This window comes from Biomphalaria glabrata, chromosome 9, assembly GCF_947242115.1.
Source record: "Biomphalaria glabrata chromosome 9, xgBioGlab47.1, whole genome shotgun sequence".
Classification (NCBI taxonomy): Eukaryota; Metazoa; Mollusca; class Gastropoda; family Planorbidae; genus Biomphalaria; species Biomphalaria glabrata.
In genome coordinates, this window is record NC_074719.1 from 44732084 (window position 1) to 44746025 (window position 13942).

At 35.2% G+C, this 13942-nt stretch overlaps 1 protein-coding gene across 1 annotated transcript in view; it reads right to left on the reverse strand.

The window, feature by feature from the left end:
- LOC106050457 (kinesin-like protein KIF14) overlaps positions 1-13942 on the reverse strand; it is a 28035-nt gene that overhangs the window by 13132 nt on the left and 961 nt on the right. The window contains exons 2-17 of the mRNA XM_013205429.2: positions 11951-12893; positions 11364-11640; positions 9062-9316; positions 8488-8578; positions 7068-7166; positions 4903-4986; positions 4197-4304; positions 3654-3770; positions 3103-3248; positions 2643-2815; positions 2348-2535; positions 2064-2248; positions 1357-1459; positions 708-745; positions 471-581; positions 226-328 (exon numbers count right to left, since the gene is read on the reverse strand). Coding sequence (XP_013060883.2) covers positions 226-328; positions 471-581; positions 708-745; positions 1357-1459; positions 2064-2248; positions 2348-2535; positions 2643-2815; positions 3103-3248; positions 3654-3770; positions 4197-4304; positions 4903-4986; positions 7068-7166; positions 8488-8578; positions 9062-9316; positions 11364-11640; positions 11951-12884 — 3012 coding nt within the window. The 5' untranslated portion in view covers positions 12885-12893. The remainder of the gene's footprint in view (positions 1-225; positions 329-470; positions 582-707; positions 746-1356; positions 1460-2063; positions 2249-2347; positions 2536-2642; positions 2816-3102; positions 3249-3653; positions 3771-4196; positions 4305-4902; positions 4987-7067; positions 7167-8487; positions 8579-9061; positions 9317-11363; positions 11641-11950; positions 12894-13942) is intronic.

Sequence of the window (13942 nt, forward strand, 5' to 3'; positions counted from 1 at the left end):
ATTATTGTGCTGGCCAACCCCCCCCCCCCCCCATATTCACCCTTCAGTCATAGAAAAAGATGAGCCTTACATCATCAGCTCTAAAGACGCAAAGTCTGAAAGAGGGAATTTACTTCTTTTAGTTCTTATTAAAGGATATAATATTAAAAAAACCACCTCATCATTTTGTTAAATTTCTTGGGAGAAATAAGAACATTTTTTTTCACCTAAGACAAGAAGACCTACCAGAGCAGTTTCTAGATTTCTAAGTTTGTTTTCATAACTTTTTCTCAGTTGTTGTAACTCTTGTCTGCTCTTCTCTCCTTCTACGTCCAGTAACTCTTGTACTCTGGAAATGGACAACAACAAATGTTGGCTAGCCTCTACAATCAACAAATATTTAGCATTTAAGACTAATTTTTAGTGTTTAAGATTTCATTTTGTTGTATCAAACTGTACATAAGTAAAAAAAAAATAAAATATAAACAAACCTTGCAGTTTGAACCCTGTGAAGCTCTTCTTTTGCAAATTCATAATCTTTAATATCAGAGTTACTTCCCTCTTTGTCTAAAGTCTTTTGTACTTCCATTGGGTGATTAAATCTTGAAAGTAAATGTGAAAGTAGAATAATAATATAAAAAAAAAAAAAATCAGAGACAACTAATTAATGACACAAGTATCTTTTTTTTTGTTAATAGTACAACAGACAAATTACAAAGAGTACTGACCTAAAGTAATGATCTTCCCCTAAGATAACTCGGTCTCCCTGTGAAAACAACAAATTAGAGTTAATTACACATTGTTTGGGTCAGTGCGTCAGTGCTTATAACTTGTTTTCTTTGAGTCATCATTCAAGGTACAGTCGAGTGAGCGTGAAGAAAGGGTGGTCAGAAGAAAAAGCTGGACAGGCCTCCCTCTTAATATCCTACTAAGAGCAGATGCTGACAGGGAAAAATGGGATTTTGTTACATGAACTGTCACAGCACATCTATGACGAAAGTCAAGAAACAGATGATGATGAGCGTCTGGCTTATTGTGTTTTGCAACAGAAAGTGACTAGATGCGCAATGGCATAAAGAATTTCAAAATAGGTTGTGAGACAAAAAATTATTTTTTTTCCCCTTAGACTGATCCAAAGAATTAATTTATTCTCTAAACATAGCACCTTTCTGATATCAGGTGGATGAGTCTAGTTTTTACATAATTCGTCTCTGATATACTTGTATTATGGTTTAACCTTGTTCTCAAATTAAGAATAATGGCAGAATTCCTTTGTTTTCCAATGCCTAATTTTGACAATGTTGATCAAAGCCCTTATTATAGATGTGCCTGTGAATAGTGAGCATGCTATGTAAAGGAAAGCATTGGGATACTTACATGATGTAAGACTGTAGTTTGGGATAGAAGGTTGCCATTGATGTAGGTTGGGGCATCATCGATGGGTGTGATCTCAACAATATCTTTCTTATTGGTGATAACACTGAGGATGACAAAATGAAATAATTGCCTGATCAATTAGTGATCATGAGAAATGGCTAGAGTTTATCAGAACATACTTTGAACTGACAGGGCGAATAGTGTCACAATGTAAGCTACTTTTTCTGTTTCCAAACAAAAGAAATCCCTGATCCTGAGATAATTTTAGTGGTCCAACCTAACGGATATTCAGTTTGACTACCATTGTCCATTTTAGCATCACTTTAATAACAATAATGATATAGATGCAAATGCAAACATAATAATAATAAAAAAAAAATTTCCAAAAAAAAACAAAAAAACACACACACAACAGTGCTTGATGACTTGGGCATCAGTGACCTCCATCATTTTCCTTCAACATGTCACACTAACCATGCCATAGAACAGCCCACTGAGGAACAGCCTGTGGACCATGACAGGATTTTTGGGGCGCTCTTTCAATCCAGAATGAGTGCAATGAAACAATGTTCTTAGGCACCCCAACGTAAGTCTTGTTTTCCATGGAGACAACCAGATACTACAGCAGATTTTCATTTCATTTTAGTAAACACACAACAAATGCACATAAAACTGTAGCTATCGGCAGCACAAACACAAACGCTTACCAGTGATTGTCTGCTATCAAATCCCCCATCAGTTTAATGTCAAGGTCAGAGTTGTCAACGTTGCGCCCAACTCTGGTCTCGCCTTCTTTAAGTACATACAGCAACATTTCAGAGATTTGTGGAGCCTCACTCAAGTTGACCAGATTGGGTAGGGTGTTGTCTACTTTGAATGTCAATCCAGATTTCTACAAGTACAATGAAAAAAAAAAAAAGGAAATAAAATGTAAATCCTGATATACAAGGTGAAAAGAAGACTATTTTCTATATAAATTCTTAATTTCAACCTCTGCTGAGCTCTTTAATTCTTCAGCCTTCTTGATTTCTGCATCTAGGAGACGTTCTTTCAAAGACCGCCTTAACTCCTCCATTTCCTGCTTCAGCCGAGCAATTTCAGCTGTGCTAGCAGCCAGAGCATCTTCATTGGTAGTGCCCTTTTGTTGGGCTCTCAGCTGCTCTATCTCATTGAGTAATTCTGGAGAAGACCACATGATACAAGCAAAATGTTAACAAAGTGAATGAAATTATATTAAACATACAAGAAAATTTGAATGATGAAAGGTCGCAACCAGAACAACTTACGCCTTATGAGCTTGTCTTTAGGGACCTCGTTGATGCGCACAACATTGACGATGGACCTGGCCTGCTGCGCGTAGCGCAAAGTGCTCAAAGTCTCCTCAAGGTGTTGGTTGGAAGGGGAGATGGTTGCGATCATGGCAGTCTTTGAGTTGCCTCCCAAGGATTCCTTCAACAGCCTGAGTCACACACAAAACATTTTTATTTCTTTATTCATAGTGACACCTAGTGATTAAACACTGTGCCTTCACAAAAACAAATTAGTTCACAACTGCTAATATATTTAACTCTCTTAGTATAGTTGGTTTAGTTGACATTTCTAAAAAAAAATAATAAAAATTAATTTCTAACAACATGGCTGTATGTTTTATAACAAAAAATTATTTTAAAAACTCACAGAAAATTTTACCATAAAAAAAATAATATGAAGATATGTTTAGGTAACAAAAAATAAACTACAACCAACCAAGTCAAAAGGGAGTCTCGGTAAGGTATATACATTTTGTCCTTTTTGTTCCGCTTCCCTTTTTTGTTGCCTTGCTGTGAACGTTCACATAGAAGATATATCACTTTCCCAAGTGTCAACAGGGACTTGTTAATGCTGGCTCCTTCCTAGAACGCACAAGCAGATACAACAGTTGATATAGTTAGTTTGACATAGTTATTATTCATTCAAAATATTCAATATGCATACACACAAAAAAAGTCAATACCCTAGTATTTATCAATGTTGGCCCAACAGGGTCACTTCTTAAATAGCGTCAGAGTGATGAATGAATGAACAAATGAATGTTTGACATTTGTTAAATAAAAATGTATATTTAGATCAGCTTTTCTGAGCCCTTGACATCTTCGCCTCTGGATGAGCTTTGTGTAGACAAGCTGGTGAAGAAAATGCTAATAATGGAGTCACTTTTGTGCATCTGTTTTAATGAAACATTGAAGAACTAAGCTTGCAAGATACAGATGACAAAAAAATGTATTTCTACAATGTTTCAGCTTATATGACTAACTCACTCTAAGTCTTTCACCACTTGTATTGGCTGTCGACTGTCTCTCACTTCCGGCCAAGTCTACTAAGTTAATCTTACTGTTGACGCAGAGTTCATGTTCCTGGCCACCTGTGATGCCAATCTACAGGATTATATAAAACAAAAATGTAAAAAACAAAAAACCAAAAAAAAACACCACATTACAATGACATTTAAACATTAAAAGCAATGACATAACCCCAGCCAACCAGTCCAGTATTTAAAACAAAATATTAAAACTAGATAAGATTGAACAGAGGCTGTCATGAGTGGAGTTATTCTAAGTCTAAATCTCAAGGTATAGTTTAAAGTTCTTATGGTATATTCTAGATATTGTTTGATCTTGAATGATTCTGGTATTTTCAAAGATGTTTACAAGGAATGAAATATGTAGAAGAATGTGGTCATTCTTGTGAACATAGTAAAGAATTATTGAGTTCATGAAGAGATTTCAACAACTTGTTGATTTGTAGATTATCTGTGGACGGTTATAATAACAATAAACTAGAATTTTTAAAAATGTACTTACTTTGGTTTGACTTAAGACAATGGTGAAGACAGAGTGAGATCGACTGCTGTGGAGATTCATTTCTGTAGCTGCTGTAAACCTATTGTTGCCCCCCTTTGTAATCAAGTTCTGTAAATATTAAGCAATAACAATTTTTATGAATCAAAATGTTTATACTATAGACCCCTTACCTAACTAATCCTTCTATTTGGAGAATTAGACATAATAATATCTAGAGGTCAGTGTTTGTAGTCAAAAGTTTTTTTTATTGTTACTACAATGACTAAAAGCTTTTTATTTGTGGTCCACTGACTAACATCTTCACTATATAAAGTGAACATTCAGTCACCATACACCATGTAGGCAAGATTTACAATGCTCTATTTAGATTAGATTAGCCTGTAAGTATATTCAACCATCATACCCCTATGTCCCTTAGAATGGCCTGTATATAAAACCACCAAACCCCAAGTAGATAAGATTGGCTTGTGATTATATTCAACCTCCAAACCACATATAGATAAGATTGGCCTGTGATTATATTAAACCACCAAACCACATATAGATAAGATTGGCCTGTGATTATATTAAACCACCAAACCATACATAGATAAGATTGGCATGTAAGTATATTCAACCATAATAAGATGAGCTTGTCCATGTACAAACTACTAAAAAAGTGTGGATGATTTCAACTTCAACCTCTGACCCCCAACAGACAACAAACCTTGACTTCCTCAAAAGAGTTGACTACATAAGTGGACAGACCCTCCACATAGGGTCCCAGGACCGGGTGCTCTCTTACATCAAGCTGCGGAAAAACAGAAGTCTTTGATAAGCAGAGATTTATAAGAAAGGGAAAAAAAGGAAATAAATCTTACTGTCACCATAACAAAATCAAGTTGTGTGGAGAACGTTGCTTGGGAAACACTGATGCCTTAAGTCAAGTTCCCCTTTCAGACCATGCGGTCTTTAGGGCAGATGATGTAAAGGTCATCTGTTTCTTAATGTGTGACACCTTTAATTAATTGACTAATTGAGTATTTTTGTTTATTGATTCATGTTTTGGCACAATAAATAATTGTTCAAAGTATCAACTTGATTGGAGAATAAGTGAGGGAGAAATAGCATTAAGAATAATTTAAGGGGACTAAACCCAACAAATTTAGCTATATCTGACAGTGATGAGAACAAACTTTGACAAAATTGTAGGAAATTTCGTACACCCGCTTTTTTTTTAACTGGCTTATCGCGGCGACTTAAAAAAAAGATGTTGCTGAATTTTTTTAATCATGTAAAATTAATTATAATAAATATTTTCTTTAATTAATGTTGTATTACATAATAATTGCATTGCATAAGCTTTACTGTACACATGCACACAAAATGCATGCAAGGCACTAATGTTGGTACATATTGATGAGAGGAGAAAGCTTTTTGCAGATGCTTTATATCTGGGCCCAGGCTGTCTGAGCATTCTACTATAATAGATGAATGCTTTACTGATATTGTAACAACTTCTCTCTCAAACAACTATAAAGAATTAATGTGTTTGAAAATCAAAACATGCTTGAGTTTTGGAAGTACTTCAAAAGTATGAGCTACACTTCTGTTAGTTTCACTGATTATTTTAAAAACTTTGTACAAAGTCCACCAAAATATGCTTTGAAAAGCAATTGAGAGAAAGCTGCTTAATCTCTACTGAGTTCTTAAGCAAGACAAGCAAGAACAACCAGATGAGAAGCAATGCTTAGAGGAAGAGAATGTTTAAATCTTCATATTGAGGCTTCCTAATGTGACTCTTTTTCATGCTGATACAAGTTATTTACAAGAAGTGGGCTTTTAAAGCATTTGTAATGATTAGTTATTAGTCATAGAAAAACCGTAAAAAATATATATATTTCTCGCTATAGATCTAGATCTATCTATAATACTATAATCTATATCTACTTAAATCTAATAACTTGGATCTAGATCTCTTGTGACTCTAGATCCAATATATTACTATTATCATCTATTACATTCTAACAGACTTATATTCAGTAACTCACTATGCCACTATGCATATGGCTGTCTATTATAGTGACTATAGTATAGTCATGTAAAGTAAGCCTACATCTATATAGATAGCCGTTAGGCCTACTAGATCTAGATCTTTTATATCTAGATGTCTAAATCTAATCCCATTTAAGCTTATGGAAGTTGGCAGCAGGGTTCAAATTAGAAAAATCTAAAACTAGGGGCAATCGTAACAACACAGCAAAAGACGGCCAGGCATTATGATCATGATTGACATGATGCTCTCAACTATGATACTTTTCAAAAGCTGGCAAGCAGCCATTGAAGTCTAGACGCTCTAGATCTTGATCAAAAGTATTCAAATTAAAGAAACTAGATATCTTATCGGTAATAGAATATATAGACTGATTCAAACCACTCTAGACCTAGATTTAGGTCTAGACTTATAAGACAATACGATAACACAAGAATTAAAAAAAATAGAACTTTAACTGTGTCAAAAGACCGGATGTGTGCATGTCCAAAACAAATCAAATCCTTTTTCGCATTCTTCCGAAAATGGAAACATAATAAATTCTGATTTTTTTTTTCATTAAGAAATTTTCAGAAATTCCCATCACTGATCTGTGAATACTAAAGTATTAGTTTTCCTTGTTGATATTAAACAAAGCAATGAATTACCAGTAATTAATGTCTAATTGGTTACTTTTTTTTATTTTATTGTCTATGTCAATGAATACTTGTGCAAAATTTCAACTTGCTCTGAGAATGGGTGTGAGAGAAATAACGTGAACATACTTTTCACCAGACAGATAGACAGACAGAGTGAGTTGATATAAGCTTTGTAGAAATCCTAGTCCAGTGGTTGCTTACTGTAACTTTCTTGGCCCCTTTCTCCTCATTGCTGGCAAGAAGGTCGTGGATTTTCTCTTGGTAGATCTCAAAGAAACTAATTTCAACCTTCACCTTGACCTGTCAACACATTAAGCAAAGAATCTTAGTAATAATTTACCCAAACCTATTAAAAAAAAATCTTGTATATATAAATAAAAACAGTCTTAAACAAGAAATAAAATAGATGCTCTTTTGACCAAGAGCTGCAGTTCTGATGATGCTATTGTCAGAGTCTGCACAGAAAAATAAATGAAAGTAAATTAGCAACTGACTTTTTTTAATAATAGTAAAGTACACATTTTCATGTTAACGTATCCTGCTGCTGTAGCCAATGGTTGACTATTAAGTAATACCTCAAAACAGTTTGGAAAGACATAGCCCTCTGCATTGAAGTAAGCATGATGCTCTCCTTGGTCATGGCAATATTCTTATATGCTTGTGAATCCTGAACGCAACAGAATTAAAGAGGAACGTAGCCATGGAGTCAATATGTTACAGAAGTATCCTGGATATGACCTACAAAGACAGCACCACAAATGAGGAAATTTGAAACAGGATCACAAATGGCCCACACAATGAGCAGCCGACCAGAGCTAGGAAATGCAAACTTAAACTGTGTCACCGTGAGGTCCTCAAGACTCACAAAGATCTTTATGCAGGGAACGGTACAAGGGAAAAGAAGAAAAGGCAGACAGAGAAATCCATGTGTGTGTGTGTGGCATTTTACGTCTCGAGAGACGATCTTTTCCCTTTGCAACTTCTTGTGTGACTAAAGAGGCCAATCCTTGATACACAGCTGCGCAGGTTGGGCATATAAGTGAAGACAACATAAATAATGGACTGGCCTACCATTAAAAGAGATTCAACTCAAGATGAAAGATGAGCAGTGGAGAAAAAATGGTTGACAGATCTCAAATGTGGTGCCCCATTGGTCCAAAAGATTAAGGTATGGATGGGAAGCTTGGTCGAGAGGCCAAGTATGCTTGAACTTGGCTTGGCTACCTAGAAGGGGGCTCGAGGTTCGACACCCGACTCGGGCAGAGTTGTGTTAATGGAGCGCCTAAAGGCAGCACGGAAAACCAACTCCTAGATACCCCCTCCCCACACTGGTCCACAAATGAGATTGGACCAAAGCGCTCTGAGCATGCTATAAGCATGAAAGTAGCGCTATATAAAAGCTATAAATATATATATATATATATGTAGATGAAAGGGAAAGCACAGTAAACAATCAAGTATATCTTGTACAGAAAATGCCTGGTATCCATTGAAGCTAGGCGGACTCAAAATTGCTGTCAAACACCATTTGTTTTCTACAAGTATTCAATCACAAGAGTGCTTTACCATACTACAAACTCCTTATGTTTAAAGAACTCCAGATAAATCAAGCGGGACTCACCTTTTTCTTAGTTGTGAGCATATCTGCACGACTAAACAAGTCTGAACAAAACCTTGGAATGATGCCAACATCAGTGGGTGACCCAAGTATACTGCAATGAATTATATGACAAATTAAATTTAAAAAATATTGGTAAAATGGTGATGCATAATGTAAAAATGTTTTATTTTTAAATCAAATCAAGTAAAAATTCCATTATTCAAATGATTAAAATACACAATTGGTGTTGTACAAATTTAGATTAATGCTGGTTAGGAATTAGTCATTGCTGATTGTCAAAGGCACAGCAGACGTATTTCTATGTGCTTATTATGTAATAGCACATGTTGTGTGGCTGGCAAAATGACAAAGACCATTTCTAGTTCTTCATTAGTATGATATCCACTTACATGTCAAATACATCATCAAAATTATATTGTATCCATGTGAATAAAAATAGTACAATGTAGAATAATGTTTCTAAACACCTGACTTACTGCTGTACATGGTGTTGTTTTAATTTAATAATTATAAATATATGTATCATAATATATTTTTTATTGAAATTTTAAGTCGCACAAGAAAAATGTCTGACCTATAGCTCTTCCCACTCCCTGTTTGACCGTAAGCAAAAAGGCAAGTGTTGTAGCCCTCAAAGGCTTTTCCCAGTAGTGGCTGTGCAAGCCTGGCATAGACAGCTTCCTGATCGCAGTAGTCTCCTGAGCTCTGGTCATGAGACCAGAAGGAAAAATCATAAACAAAACGGTGAGTGGCTCCAGTATCTGACACCACAGTTGTTTCGTTGCCCTGCATTTGGACGGCACATCTGCAGTTAGAATCTCGAAGTTCCCTAGCATGAGAGAAAAAATTATTTAATCTTGGATAATTACAAAAAAAAATATATTTTGCAATAATAGAGCAAATTTATCCTTAGTAAAATATGTAATGTGAAAGAAGAAAAGAGCAAGTATTATCTAGTTTACTGTATAAATCACACAAAAATGACTTAATTATCACAGACATCAGTGGTTCCCAAACTGTGTTCCACGGAACCCTAGTCTTCCACGAACTACTGGAATAATTAATTAGTAGGCCACCACGTGAGTTAATCTCTGTAAAAATAAGCAAAGTGGTCCGCTAACTAATCAGAATGTGCAAAGTGTTCCGTTAAGGAAAAAGTTTGGGAACTACAGTGATGCATATAAAAATACAAAGGAGATGCTTATATAAAGTTCCTCTTTTATTAGTGTAAGTTTCAGAGCACCAACGCTATATGAAGGTATTTTATGCCAATAAATTAAATTGCCCTCAAATTTTGATATTGACCAGGATTCAAATCTATAGCTGCTCTGTTGTAAAGCAATCTATTACTGTACTAATAAGTGAGAAATAAAGGGGGGGAAAAAACTTTTTTGAGGCACTGTTGGATTAAATTTTGACACTAAATCTCTAATTCCTATTGACATTTAAAACAAAAAATGTGAAAAAAAAAAAACCAAAAAAAAAAAAAAATAAATTTTAATTTTTAAAATCAGACCAAAATGAAATCTGTTTTTATTGATTCAATAAATGCTTTCTCTTAACAGTGAAAGTTAAGGTGATAAAACAAAACAAAAAAAAAAAAGAAAGTAAGATGATACCCATGAGATTATGAACAGACAGTTTTAAAAGAAAAGAGGTGATGTGAGATAATGTAGCGGGCAAGGGTTTAGAATTACAATTAAGAAATATGTTAAATGTGTAGTGGTAACATCAAAAGCAAAAAAATGTGTAGTGTGTAACATCATAGAGGTGTTTAGTGGTAACATCATAGAGGTGTTTAGTGTGTAACATCATAGAGGTGTTTAGTGGTAACATCATAGAGGTGTTTAGTGGTAACATCATAGAGGTGTTTAGTGGTAACATCATGGAGGTGTTTAGTGGTAACATCATAGAGGTGTTTAGTGGTAACATCATAGAGGTGTTTAGTGGTAACATCATAGAGGTGTTTAGTGGTAACATCATAGAGGTGTTTAGTGTGTAACATCATAGAGGTGTTTAGTGTGTAACATCATAGAGGTGTTTAGTGTGTAACATCATAGAGGTGTTTAGTGCGTAACATCATAGAGGTGTTTAGTGCGTAACATCATAGAGGTGTTTAGTGTGTAACATCATAGAGGTGTTTAGTGTGTAACATCATAGAGGTGTTTAGTGTGTAACATCATAGAGGTGTTTAGTGCGTAACATCATAGAGGTGTTTAGTGTGTAACATCATAGAGGTGTTTAGTGTGTAACATCATAGAGGTGTTTAGTGCGTAACATCATAGAGGTGTTTAGTGTGTAACATCATAGAGGTGTTTAGTGTGTAACATCATAGAGGTGTTTAGTGCGTAACATCATAGAGGTGTTTAGTGTGTAACATCATAGAGGTGTTTAGTGGTAACATCATAGAGGTGTTTAGTGTGTAACATCATAGAGGTGTTTAGTGTGTAACATCATAGAGGTGTTTAGTGCGTAACATCATAGAGGTGTTTAGTGGTAACATCATAGAGGTGTTTAGTGGTAACATCATAGAGGTGTTTAGTGCGTAACATCATAGAGGTGTTTAGTGCGTAACATCATAGAGGTGTTTAGTGGTAACATCATAGAGGTGTATAGAGGTAACATCATAGAGGTGTTTAGTGCGTAACATCATAGAGGTGTTTAGTGGTAACATCATAGAGGTGTATAGAGGTAACATCATAGAGGTGTGTAGTTGTCACCTCAAAAGTAACAAAATTTGTAGTAATAACATCATAGAGTTGTGTAGTAGGATTACACATCCTAGAGGTGTGTAATGGTAACATCCCCTTGTGTGCACTAATAACAGCAGATGTTAGCTTTCTAATTGCATTAAACCAAAATCAAACACGGCAAACCTTTCACAAAATGGTCTGACTCTGACAGCTACCACCACGCTGCAACTGTCCTCTCCATCAGCCAGAGATTGAACCTGGTCCTCTTGATTCAAAGTAGAAAACAGTTTGGCCCTGTCAAAGCTCACATCGTGAAAACAGTCCGGGGTGGAGAACAGTTTACTTTCCAGCGTGTGCCTGCGAGCATTTTTACCATGTGGTGCTTGGAAAGGAGTCAATGCGATACTCTCTATGTGATCCATGGTTTTCCTGGGATTATCTTTAACACTCAGGCTTGAATCTATAGAAAAACATGGTTGCACTAGTTAAATTCAACCTATTTAATCAAACAGTGAAGAAATAATAATTACGTTCCAAAAAAAATAAAAAAATTTTTTTTTCAAGGAAATCTTTTAGACAATGTTTTCATTTTAGATTTGTAAAGTATAAAACATATTAAAAGGAATAGTCAAATATCTTTTCAATATAAAATTTATCAATATGAAACTGAATACTTGTCACATAGATTAATTTGAAATAATATAATATTTATAATATAATATAATATATATATAATATATAAATATCTTGCTTAAAAAATTATATCAAACCTGAAGAACTATCTTCAATTTTTTCACTTAAATTATCATTGCTGCCAAGAAAATCTTTGGAATTTCGTTGGACCGTTGGAGTTCTGTTGCTTGTGGTCATGCCATCTGACTTTTTACTGCTTAAATTATCATTACTGCCGAGAAAATCTTTTGAGTTTCTATCGACTTTTAGAAATTTGTTTCCTGTGCCATCATTTTTTCTGTTGCCAGGAGTTAGATTGTCATTACTGCCAAGAAAGTCTCTGGAATTTCTCTTGACTCTGGGCGTGGTACTGCAAGTTGTACCATCCATTTTGTGATCGCTAAGATTATCATTACTGCCAAGAAAGTCTCTGGAATTTCTCTTGACTCTGGGAGTTGTACTGCATGTTGTACCATCCATCTTGTGATCACTAAGTTTATCATTACTGCCCAGAAAATCTTTGGAATTCCTGTTAGCTTTAAGATTTGCATTGTTTGTGCCTTCTTTCTTTTCAACAGTAGTATTCAGCTTATCACTTGATTTTTCTTTTACACGTGATTTGCCAATGGTAGGTTTTATTCGTGTGCTTGGAGACTGAAATGTCTCAGTATTGCTTTTGGAAGACAAACTACTGCTGGCGGAGGTAGACACAGCTGTCTCACAGGCTTTTGTTTTGCTAGCATCTGATACACTCTCTTTATTTTCTTTACCCACAGACACATTTTCTGCCTTGCTGGCTGTGCCAGTATCGCAGCTTTGGGTGGTCAATTTTGATGCTCCGCTCAAGCAGGAAGACACATCAAAGTGAAGAAGCAAATCTTTTTTTATCTTGCCGATACGCTGTGTTCCGCCAATGGAGGTTTCAATGGTCTCATCTGAGAAGGTGACACTTTTGAACTGGGAGTTTTCAGGTTGTGAGATCTGAGGGGCTTGTTTGGCTCTTAGTACCTTACGTGGTGAGACAAAGGCCATGACAAAAACCTGAAATAATAATGATATATAAATATCAATTTTTAGCTTAAATACCAATTATAATCATTATTATTATCATGATGTAGTTGTAGATCTATATAGATCTAGATCTAATTTTAATGTACTATTATCATCCGTAAATGATAATTTATATATATATATCAGTCTATAATTAGAATAATAAATCTAGATTATATCATATCCAGCGATGCTCAACTGGATTAAGAGATTAACAACAGGATAGCCAAAGCAATTTGCATCATCTCACAGTTGCAGAAAAGAGTGTGAGACAACATATTGCTAACTAACAATACTAAGGCCTAAGTCTACCGGACCTGTGTGATGAGCACTTTGCTATCGGAAGTGAAACATGGTCAACCTACAAATGGCAAGAAAAAAAGCTGAATGTCTTCCACCTCTGATGCCTTAGGCGAATCTTTAAAAATAAGGTGGCAAGATAAAATAACCAATAAGGAAGTGCTATGAAGAGCACGGTGCCAGGACATGCACAGTGTTATCAGCAGTAGATGCCTTGGCCACGTTCTTAGAATGCCAGTAGGTCAACTTCCACCAAACATTCTGTATGGTGATATAACAGAAAGCAGGTTGTCCACTTTTACAGTGTAATGAGTGTATACGGATGTATGCAAATGCAACATGTAGCTCTTCAAAATCTACATTAGTGTCACTAGCAGCTGGGAAAAAAGTGGCACTGTATTGTGACTGGATAAATCCATGTGTATTATTGTATGGAGAGACATAATAATTATAATTAAATAATAAAGGAAGGGGAAGGGATTGCAGATGCCATACACATTACACAACAGCAGCAGAAAGAAGGGTGAAAATGCAACAGGGCCTGGTGATTACATATGCCCAACCTGTGACCTGTGCATCAAGGATAGGCCTCTTAAGTCACACAAGAAGTTGCAAAGGGAAAAGATTGTCTGTAAAATGACACAGATTGTGAAAGATCTAGAAATATAAATTAAACATCTTATTACTAATTAGTAATTCTATTATACTTAAATTTATTTAAGATTATATAGATCTAGATC